Source organism: Fulmarus glacialis, unplaced genomic scaffold, assembly GCF_000690835.1.
Source record: "Fulmarus glacialis isolate BGI_N327 unplaced genomic scaffold, ASM69083v1 scaffold340, whole genome shotgun sequence".
Lineage (NCBI taxonomy): Eukaryota > Metazoa > Chordata > Aves > Procellariiformes > Procellariidae > Fulmarus > Fulmarus glacialis.
In genome coordinates, this window is record NW_009186946.1 from 160,777 (window position 1) to 172,974 (window position 12,198).

Genomic DNA, 12,198 nt, shown 5'->3' on the forward strand with positions numbered 1-12,198 from the left:
TAGTTGGCCAGACTACACACAGTTTTATAGCCAAAATATACACTATACTTTAATAAAATCAGTCATTCCACCCTTTTAGTCATTGTAGGAACAATTGCCTCCACCCCAGTGAACATTTTTAGATGACGCTCTCAACAAATCTGTTTATTCTTCCTTGCCTTCTGCTACCTTTTGCATTCTCCATAAAATAAAATAAAAAGCGTAACAGACTCACAGAAGAAAAATACCCTTGCAAAGTCAGCACATCAGTAAATGTACTAACTCTTCTGCGACAGCAGCTGCTGCCAACATCATGATTTCTGCACAGGGTTTATACTTCCTCCCTCCCCAGTGTCAAAATAAGCATTTTGCCAATGTGTAACATTTTCAAGATCTTCATTCCTTTCCATCTTCTCTCCAACAAAAGAAATCTATTAAACTAGCTTTATTTTGACAAACATGACTATTGTTAAATAGTTTAAAACATAAGTTATTAGGAATCAGAAGCTTTTTAAGCATCTCAGATTTCGAAGTATTTCTTTGTCCTCATTTCAGCTTCCTTAAATCAGTTCACCCAACCCTTCCCTTTTTTGTTATTAGTTACTTCCTGCAGTACTTTTACCTCATTTAAATTTCAGAATAACTCAATAACATGTTTCACACTACCTTTAACATTAAGGCTGTACATTGTAATTTCTACTACCATCCCTAGATCACAAACTTTGCAAAAAATTAATATGATCAGATGCATTCAGCAAAAATGTAAACAGAGAAATTAAGAAACAAGTCAGGAAAGAAAAGATCAGGCAAGACACGGAGTGACTGGGGAAGAGCTGAAAAAGTGAGGTGAAAATGGTATGCTCGGTATCAGGAGCACAGAGACCATTGTGGCCATTCTGAGTACAAGCATTCAGGCTTTAAAAATAAAGCATAGAAGCATAAATCCAGAAATAACAATGGAGCAAATACTGCTATGCCTTTAGATCTTTTCCTCACCAACAAGAACACCTGCCCTTGAGGGGGACAGGTTATTAGCTCTAAATTAATGAACCGGCTTTGTCTTGGCAGTGTTTCAAGGATCCTAACAGATATTCCAATCACTGCATTAGCAGGCCAAAAAGCCAAAACCAAACAAAACCTCTATGCCACTGAATACAAGAGATTCCTTGTTTATTAAAAAAGTACATAATCTCTCAAATTAGAGATGCTGAATCAGCCAAGCAACTCTTCCACTCCCATAAAGTCATAAGATTGCATTTCTCTGTAAATGCACAAATCTAAAGAAACAAAGCAGATACAACCTAGGAAAGCCAATGAATGCTCTCCAACAGAAGAGAGGTCTATTAACCAACTTTATTCTGGCAAACATATTGATGATGCTTTCTTATTACAATAGAACTTACAAGCTAAGAGATGCAACGTTTGAACAGCTCATTTTTTATTATTTAGTCTAGTCTTAAAACATCTTTCAAATCATCTTTGCAAGCATTAGTGTGCACAGACAGTCTTAACTGTTCTGCAAGGCCCTCTCCTCTGCTTCCCTTGGAAAAGACACTGCACTAAACCGTCAACGTTCAAGTAAGAGAAACACGTTCACCAGTTATTCTGTTTGGCCTATTTAATCTCTGCTATCAGTCTGATCATGCCATTGAAATACATTCACTTTTCCAGTTTCGAGAAGGTGTCCTTTTTTGTTTTTAAAGATGGAACCATGAAATATATTGCTTTTTGAAAGGAAATCAAAGAAAAGATCTTCACAGTATTTCTAAACATTCTTTTTCTTTGTTCCATGGTAAGTACAGATTTGGCCATACAGGGAATAAGTCTGCAATTCACTCTTCAAGGACTCACATTTTACTCCATTACCAGAGAGCTGAAGTCTCAATTTGTCAGTGTTACTACTAATATTCTTTCCATCCCTTAACGGTTAGCTGGAGTTTACGAAAGTAGTATTATAAGATGAAACAGTTTGAAACGACAGCTGGAATAGAAACTCCAACCTTTTCTAACCAGCTCCAGCCCACGGTTCCTACAAAAAAATGTTTTATTCTACTGTTTATTACTATTTTAGCATGACTACCGTTCTCTATATGACAGCTCTTATTAACAATTAGCAGTTTGACTTTTTTATTGATGACTATCTTGGCTAAAGTAGACAGTGAGGGGAAAGATCTAAGTTTCATTATCGGATCTAAAGAACCATACTTACAAAAGAATTGAAAACAGTTTATCTGTAACTTCAAAAACAGAAAAACAAATCAAACTGTCACATCTTTTTGTGAAGTTCCAGCAGAATGCAGTACAACATATTTTGAGCAGAAGAGGAGCTGATGCGATTTCAAGAGTCAGTGGAAGGGAAAGAAGTTGAAAAGGTAATATCTGAACACTAACAATGCTTACAATGAAGCACCAGAAATAAAAAAAAAACATTTCACCCACTGTACTTTAGACAATGCATATTTTGTATACTGAATTAAAAAGAGAGAACTGTTACAGTAGCATCAGTGAAACTACTAGTAAAGTTTGCTCTGGACTGCAAGCTGAGAGTCTGTATCATACTTTCAGTGAAATCAGTGGGACGACAAACTCGACACAATTCTTAAAGGCTAAATTTAGATCCCTTACTCAGCCAGTAGTGTCTTCAGTGCCAACAGAAGTCAGTTTTAAATACACTTCTGTGATAATGTGTGTTTTAAAAGCTTTTTATAAATACAAAGGTGCAGAATCCGATCTTCACAAAAAAATAAATTTACTCCTCTAGAATTAAAAATAAATATAATAAATAAACACAGATTTTGAAGACGTTTCCTCATTTGTCATACTCTCACAAAGCTCACAAATCAGGGCAGCACTGGGAATTGTGACACAACTTTCTCATGTGGACCTGCAAGAGATCCTAATCCGAGGGTAAAGCGATTGCTATCTCTAGACAGTATTAGCAGCATAATCTGCATGCAACTACTGGGATGAGAAGTATTTTCCAAAGTCAGTTAATACAAAATAACACTATAGTAACTTGGTGCATCAACTTCTACTTAATGGGTCCTGTAAGCTGCAAGTGAATGCTGTAGGCCAATCATATGAAGAAGATGGCACTACTACATGGGCGCACAGGCCCATCTGAAAGAGCAAGGGAAAGAATCTTTCAGGCTGTAAACAAGCCACTAAAACCTGGCACTAATGCTAGGCCTTAAGATACTTCATTTGCAATGGCAAGACAGGATTAAAATCTTCACTATTTCTCCATAAGGTTTATAGACCAAGCAATTTTCAAAATATTATTTAGTTTGTGAAATAAATTGTTCACAGTGCAGATGAACATTAATATCCATCAGGCAACAGCCAAATACCTAAAATCACAAGTGGAATTGTCTGCCAATAACAGCTAGTAAACAGACAGGTCTAAAGATGACAGTTCAGGCATGCTGCTTTCTCTTCCTTCTCACTGCCTCCCACAAACGCCCTCCCTCACACTCCTACCAAGTCTATTGCATTGCACAGCAACAGAATAATGCCTGCCAATTTCTAGAGAGCTGAGCGTACTTCTCCATTTAGTGTTTTGTCTAGGCCAACAATGCAGTCAGGACGTACAAAAATACCCCAATGTATTGGGATGTTTAGGTCTTGCAACATGGAAAGAACAAAGCATAACATTAAAGCTTTTTCTAACATACTTAACTTCTCCACATTTCCAGCAACTGCCCACTTTAAACATGATTGGTACAGAGCGCTCCTTGGCATTCACAAACACATTATGTACTAGAAAGCTAAGTATCAATTCTTTCCCCCTCCTTCAGAATATCACTCAATCTGTAACTGACACTAAACATCAAATAATTTGTATTCAGATAAACCACTAACACCAAAAAAGCCATTTATATTCAGACTAGTCAACGGCATGTTATCATATTAAACGAGTCTCAGCATTACCATTTTCTCAAGGAACAAAACCTCCAAAACAGCTAGGATTGTTCTGGAATCAAACTTTTTTTTTTTTCTTTGTAGTTATAGCATAGTCAGCCTGAAAGCAAAAACTTATGGGTAAAAACAAATTACAGAGGTTTCCAAAAGGCAAATAATTCCCTCAGGTAAACAACATATTTGGGGGAAAGGGATTGAAGAGAACCACATAAAAGAGTCAGAATTGCCCAACCGGTAAGTAGAAGGCCATGCTGTGTTTAGAAAAGGATCAGGTAGATATATAATCCATCCACAACATACTTTTTTTCTGTCGTTTTCATTCCCAGGCTGACAAGTTATCTAACTTTCTAAAACAAGGACTAATACTTTGGCTGGGAAGCAAGAATCTTGTCTTCCCCATTATACTCTTCAATATCGCCTACCCAGGTCTTCCTACTTTCTGTTCACATTAGAATTTGGATGAAAATTTTGGCATCTAGTGTGTAGCCAAATCCTGCCTTAGTTTGCCGCTGAAAATTAAAAAGATGGTTAGTTTTTCTTCCTCACCCACACTCATCTTCAGTTGAAAATTAAAAAGATGGTAAGTTTTTCTTCCTCACCCACACTCATCTTCATGATCTGAAATTCAGGCTATGCTCTTTCTAGCTTGTGCATCATACCTTTGCCAAAGTCTGTAAGGCCAAATTCTCTTCTACCCTTTGCATTTTTATTCTCTTTCAGGTATAACTCTCTGAATTACCTCATTAAAGACAGGAAAATAAAGAATTCTTATGATGCCACTTAGATTAATTTTTCGAGTGGATTGTAAAAAATGGGTTGTTCTCACCTTCCAATCCTAGGGGTTTTGGAGAAGAATTCAACGATAGTAACAATCAGCTATGGTTTTGTTTTCAAAACCTTAATTTGATGCTTCTGCTCTCCTCTGTCCACAAAATGAAAGACTTCCCTGCTCTATATTATTTCTTACAAGAGATTAAATACTCACGAGATCAATAGTTAGCAACTTCAAGAACAGACAAATATCACCCATATTCTTCAACTGTTATAAAACCAGAGGAAAGCTCTGTTTTTTCTTGACAATGAAATCCTTTCTTCCCCACTTCCTTCTCTCCTTTTTAATTGATGAAAAAGTAGCAGAACTGCTTAATGGTAACCAAACAGTCTTTCAAAACAGATGGAGACTGAAGAGATGTGATTACCTGCATAAAAATATAACTTCCTGAAAGAAGTTAAATTAAAAGGACCACTGTACCATATCACGTGAAAGCTCAGTTTCTCCAGGTCTAACACAAAAGCATATTCCTATACTCTAAAAATATTCCTAAAATGACATACATTTCTTTAATGTAATGGAACAAAAAAAAGAATACTGTACATATAGCAAAGAAAAGCAACATGTACCAACAAGGGTACAAACTGGTGGCTGAGACTGCAAACAAAGAGACGTGTCCAGTATGAGGTAAACTGTTAATGAAGACTTACCTCCAGAAACTGGGGCATCCATGAAAACAGCTCCCATTTTTTCAACTGCTTTGGCTAATTCTTTTGAAACTGCAGGGTCTATAGTACTGGAATCTATTAGCAGTGAGCCTTTCTTCACTTTCCTAAAATAAAAATTAATTATTAAGTATTTGTTGCACAAGACCTCTGCAACTATTACCATGGCATGGCTTTCCTCAGCATGATAGATATACAGACATTTTTTGGTACACTAATAAACACAAAGTTTTAAACTCTATTGAGCAAGATCTGCTCAGTATGTATACTCCTGAGTATGTATACCGCACAATTCTGAATGACTCAAAAGACAATAAAACCTGAACACAAAAAAGGATGTTCTTCCTAAACACGATTATAAAAAAATTACACAAAAAGGGTGCACTAGGAAAACCTGCGATCATGCAAGTTTGAGGAGTATGTCATATACAGATCATCTAAGATGCATTCTAAGCAACTGAACTAAATGTTGATGCAGCCTAAAATTTCATATATATAGAAAGAAAATTGTATTGTTACATATACAATATCTTAAGTTCTTATAAGAATAGCCTGACTGCATTTTTAATCATTGCTACAATTTATTCTACATAAAGATCATAACTAACACCACAAAAGCCCACTGCAGATTGAAAGCGAAGCATGGAGAAAAATGTTAACTTTTCCCACTGATAGCTAGTAAATTTAGACAGAAGAATTGTATCCCAAAGTGTGGAACACAAAAAGTTGTATATGTGTTTAAAAAAATGCAATTTAAGTAAATTTTTTTAATGCCCTCAACAATAAAAAAAGATTACGTTTTTATCCCTCTTTCCATTCAATTGCACTGTGATTTAATGTCCACTGGACCAGCAAACACCACGGAAACAAACAACATAATTTTTCAGTCATAAAAAGCTGAGTAATTTAAAGCTACACATGACAGATGAAGAGCCTGCACTTTGCATGCTGTTGGCAGTACAGTGAATTTCACTGAATCGAGTTACCTAGATAGCTGGAAATAGTCTCTCAATATATACATACAGTTGTGGACCCCACTGTAGCTCCAGACTCAAATAGTGCCACATACACAGAACTAGTCTTTTTTCACAGAAGGGATCAGCTGCCACATTTAAGTTTGCAAACGAAAGCCAGTGTGGCAGATACAATACTACATCATCTCCCCTTACGTTCAGAGCAAGGAGCAATGGCACAGGCACCTTGGTAACACAGCAAGATGACCAAGTTAACCCTTAAACACTCCAGAGCATTGATGTTTTCTTCAGGAAAGCTTAAAAAGCTTCAGAAAATGATCAAAGTCAAACCAGTCACCAAGGACCAGGTCACTCAGAGTGACAACTAACCACTACAGTCAAATTACACTTCCTTCTTTTGAATATGGAGGCTGAAAAACTGCAGCAGCACAGAACTGCTTTCCACATCCTCTGTTCCCCACAGTATTTTCCACATCTAGGTACTCAAACGATTAACTGGTGGTATTATATCAGTAAGTACTGCCAATCGGTCTTCAAAGCACTGCCATCCTGGATACAATTCTCCCACAGCTGTTTACCCAGCTTTGTGGGACTGATCCAATTACCCTTCTTCCCTGAAGGGTCTAAGCGACGGATACTTAGATCTGCTCAGTCCTACTTTGTGGGGAATTAAACTATGGACAGTAAGGGAAGGAAGCAACTATTATTTTCTATATAGGAAGGAGAACAGAAAATCCCTCTCCTCTAATTCATTTTCTAATCACTGCACCTTAATATTGCCTACAATCATCAGTTTTAGACAATCTACTGTACTTTTGTCTGCTGTATGTTTCTTCCTTTACGTTACTAACCTAGATAGCAGTAAAATCCTACACGATCCTCAAAGGTATTCAGTAGCCTTGGTCAGCCTGCTAGGAGCAGTTCACACATGGCCAGAAGAGCCTTTTAAACACTATTTATTTTTTAATTTGGCAAGTCCAAAAACTCTGAGTATTAGAATTCTGCAAACTATGTATTTTAGGCTCAGTGGAAATCCCTCCACAAAAGTTAAAAAAAACTGTTTCAAATTAAACAGACTCTTTAGATATTTTCTTGTGTAATAAACAGATAATAAGAGTAGAAATCAATAATGCCTTGTCAGCTATTCTATGTTAATGCACTTTAATATTATAAGACACAATGGCATCTCTTCAGAACATTTCAGTTATAGGATTTCAAGTTAAAGAAAAAAGTATTTGAGCAAATAATTGTTGCCAGCAAATATTCTAGTTATACTCGTCTGTGGTACATTAAATTACAGTAAAAGAAACATGCAACTGAGAAGGTAGATAATAGTTAAGTTGTCTCAAATTCACATAAATTATGATTCTACTGAAAATAAAATTAATACTTTAGCCAAAAGCAAGCACAGCTTAAGAGAACTCATGTAATTAGAAATATCAATAGTGACAAAACAGAGGAGAACATCAAGTTAAGTGCCCTGAAGACACAGCAAGAGTTACAGCAACAGCGATCATTTGACAAACTGTGTAACACAGCCTTGATTAGGAGTGGGAGTTCTCCAGACTACGGCAAATTCTTACTTTAGAATTCCATTTGCTCCTGTGTAAACTTCTATCGCATTGGGACTAGAAGGCAGCATGGTAATAATTCTGTCTGCTCTTTCTGCTACATCTGCTGGGGAATCTGTTACCTTTTAGAGAAAAAAAAAAAAATTATATAACCTTACATTTTCTGAAAAAGAAATGTCAACCACGTTTGCTGAGTTTGTTTTTAGTATTTGCAGGTCACCGGTCACAATTAAGCTAGGTAAAAAATCAGAACACAAGACAAACTCTGCCCTCCTAATGGAAATGTCAATTAATTGGATCCAGCAACAGAAAAATAAAAAAAATTGAAAAGGATGTCATGTCACCGGAGTTCCTCCAGAACATCCATCAATGGGGATGCTTGCATTCCATCAATCCATCCATGAATCTTCAATTCATTATAAACCATGCACCTATACAAAATATCGCTCTACAATGTTTTTAAGGAGGGACAACACCAAGGATGACAAAAATCTCACTCTTTTCCTTGGCTTATATACAGCATTGGAAGAGAGGAAGACTGAGGAAAAAAGAAAAAAAGGCTTAATGCACCTGTGAGCCTCCCCTTAAAAAATCATCAGATAAACTAACTGATGATTCTTACAATAACATGGCTGACATTTTCAAAAAAAGAAAATTATCAGCTCAAGCATACTTTACCAAAAATGTCTGAGTAAGTTTCAAAATACATTGTTAGCTATTTGTTGTTAAACAAACATACCTAACTTACCGTCCCCAATTCATTCTCAGGGGCAGGCAGTATAGTATTTAAGATCCGCACACAGCAAGTGAAATACTGACAGCTGAAGTACTGAGTTTTGCCAATGAACTCAAAGAACACAGAGTTTTACCCATAAGGCATTTTTGTCCAATGCTAGTTTTAAATAATTCATTTCTTTAAAAAAATGCATTGTTAATACATTCATAGCTCAGGGAAAACAGCAACAAAAAACTACAGCTTATTCTTTTATCTTTAGCCCACGAGGATCAAATCTGATTTCACTCATTCAGGTAGTTTTACTGAAAGGAATTAGGTTCCAAGCCGAAAGCAAGATGAGCAGAAAGCAGATTTTGTCTGTAGATAGGGCTTGTAGTATTTATTTTCCAGTTATTGCTGAATGATGAAGAGAAACCTTAATAACAATGATCTATTCTGCTAGATATATTAAATGCTTTGGGTTTTTAAACTTCAAGAAATCTCTTAAGCAAAATTTTATATGCAATTATTAGTCAGTGTGAATAAATTAGAACTTCCATATTGCATGGCTTTAGGGTTAAAGAAATTGCAGTTTAACAGCTACCTCCAAAATTGGTTCCTTTCCATAATGTAGACAAATCAACAAATTGATGACCTCGTTTCACCATTCCTTATCTATTTTTAACTACAGGCATTTGTTATCATTTTTGTTAGTTTTGATACTAAAGGCACTTATGTAAATATATTATCTTTTTATATACAATGCTTTTATAAGGTCTCAGATTCAAAAAAAGCAAGGTATATACACATTTGTAAGAAATGCTGAATAATATCTTGAAGGATTTCTGGGACACAGCATGATAAACTTCTTGATTTCTGTTTTACTTGTAAAATAAATAAAAGGGAAGACTGTATATATCCACCGAGCAAAGCTCTCAAAAAAAAAGTAAAGAAACTGGCATAGATGGGACTTAGAAACATGCAGGTTTTTTTTTAATACTACACAAAACATCTGGTATAACGCACAGTTATAAAAGGAAACATACTCTAGTCCAAAGAACAAAGGTTAGGAGGAATAAATGAGGCAATTATAAGCAGAAAAGCTTCTATACCTGATCAGTTAATTTTATTACTTGCTCCCCTGGAGACCAGAGAGCCTAGCTCTTTATATAGAAGTATGACACCTTTGTTTTTCGTTCTGAGTATCTCTGGTTCGGTTCAGTCCCAATGTGTATTCTTAGAGGAGGAGAGAGGAAGTAAGTAGCAAAAAAAGTGGGAATTAAAGTGGGAATTGTCATTCTTGGCTTTTTGGTACTGTAACAAATATGATTAATAATCCCAGAGGAAAACTACCTACCTACCTACCTGGTTCAACAAGCAGCATACAAAACTTCTTTTTATTTGGGACTTCCTGTCTCAGAAATAAAGTTGAATGATTTGAAAGCTATTAAGAAACATTAAGCATTTGAAATCATTAAGAATATGTGTGTAACTTTAAAAAACATACCAAATACTAATTGCTGATTACTAACATAGACCATATTGGCTCAGAGTAGCAGCCCAGCAAGTTCTGTACATGTTCTGATACTTGCCAGTTCAAGCAAGCTTTTGCAGTATGCAACTGGAGAGGGGAGACTTTTCTTCATGCTGGTCATTGGTTTATGCCCTTCAATATGCACATCTGCTTCTATTTGTTCCAAAATGCTTCCCTATTTTTTTCTGTATATTTACGATAAGTCAATTAATAATTCTGCTTGCCTGAAATGCCATTCTCACTGAATGCACTGAAGAAAGCTCTATTTTTACGGTGCTTTACGCATCAGATGACTTCAGTAACATTCTCAAACTTCCAAATTTGAGATATGATTTAAAGATATGTAAACTGAAGCAAAGTAACTGTGTGACATATATGCACTCCACTGTGTGAGAAAGAAAGTGGTAACTATGAGAAAGGGGAAAGAGATGGTGAAGTGTGGAGGCAGCCTACTTACAGCACTGCTCAGTATTCTCCCTTGTTTGTAGCCTTGCAACTTTCTCCAAGTTTCACCCCAAGTGGTTCTATATGCTCCTACTCAGCCAGTTTTCCCCTTACTATTCACCATCACCAGGCAGGTGGCTGCCTCCTGACATACACTACCTCCCAGCTCTTTACTTCAGAGGCTAAAGAAAGTGGAGTCACAGAATATGCAGACTTACGATCAAACAACCCTCATCCTCCATATACCTTAGTAGTAGCACTGACTTTAAACAATGGACATTTGACAACATTTACTGTCTCTTGGGGGGCATCTTTTCACCTCTAACACTCCTCATGGTCTTACCCTACCAGCCAGACCAAAGAGAAAGCAGCCCTCAGAGCCCAATGTTCCTTCTACAGTAGTTTCTACAAGGTCCCCTGGACCCACAAGTTTCCAAGTCCTGAAAAAAATGTTGGGGTAGGATTTACACCTATAGATCAAGAAGAGGAAGTTACGTTCACATATTTTCTTTAAGTGTGTTTTATTTGTATTTAAGCCTACCCATGTATTCTCTTAGTGATTTACAATCTTAAAACATAGTTTTGGCTTTATTTTTAAAAGCATTACAGTTCACCTTTAATATCAGATGTTAAGTCTTGCAGTGGATGCCAAAGATTCTATTACTATGGCAATAAACTATCCAAATGGGCAGCCACAGCAAAGAGATCCCATTGCAGAACGTGAATTAAAAATACAATGAATTGTTCAAAACAGACTTCCTTTCTATTTGCCCAGCCTCTTACTCAAGACAGGTCTGGTTCGTGCCTGAGGGTCTCAGCTGCTTTAACAAAATAGAAACAGTAGCTAGGAAAAAAAGCTGAAAAGCTTACTTTCCCACTTAAGGCCAAGATTCTGTAATTATTCAGGGGGAGCTGCAATTAATTATCAACAGGTGCACTTTATCATTTTATCTTTCGGGAATCTTGACGTTACCTTGTTACTTAAAACAGCTGCAATTAGCTCCAACAATTTAGACTATCAAGTCATACAATTCCTCTGTCTAGATCTACCTACAATTTCCTTGCCACCGCTAGAAAATTTCATCCTATTCTCTACGTTGTCATCAGAGTATTATTTTTGCACTGGTTTTTCCTTACTTATGTTCTTTTGTTTCAGTGTTCTATGCACCTATCCATCCAAACACAACTATCTAAACTACTGTAGCTTTGAAGTACGTCAAAAACATTCAAATACATTTCAGACACTTAGAAAAGACAGTCCCAACCGTCTGAGAGACTGAATGGGTTTCTGGGTGTATTAACGGATCAACAAAAGCAATAGCACTGACTGGAACGGGGCCAAGATTTCGCAGGGTATATGGCAGGAAGGTAAACCTCCTTAATGTGATCAATTTCCTTCCCTCCTTTTTCCTTTTCATTCCTTCCTCTTCTCTCACCATAACCTTCCTCACCTCCAAGAAAATAAGCACTTAAATAATTAGATTTTTCCCCTGCCTCTGAGGACTGCACCTTGAAGCAGCAGGAAAGCTCATATGCCCCTATAACCCTTACAGCTATACCAGC

At 36.5% G+C, this 12,198-nt stretch overlaps 1 protein-coding gene across 1 annotated transcript in view; it reads right to left on the reverse strand.

The window, feature by feature from the left end:
* The window catches only part of HIBADH (3-hydroxyisobutyrate dehydrogenase), a 78,151-nt gene that overhangs the window by 65,372 nt on the left and 581 nt on the right, over positions 1-12,198 (reverse strand). Inside the window, exons 2-3 of the mRNA XM_009573181.1 lie at positions 7,955-8,064; positions 5,383-5,504 (exon numbers count right to left, since the gene is read on the reverse strand). Of these exons, the coding sequence (XP_009571476.1) occupies positions 5,383-5,504; positions 7,955-8,064 (232 nt within the window). The remainder of the gene's footprint in view (positions 1-5,382; positions 5,505-7,954; positions 8,065-12,198) is intronic.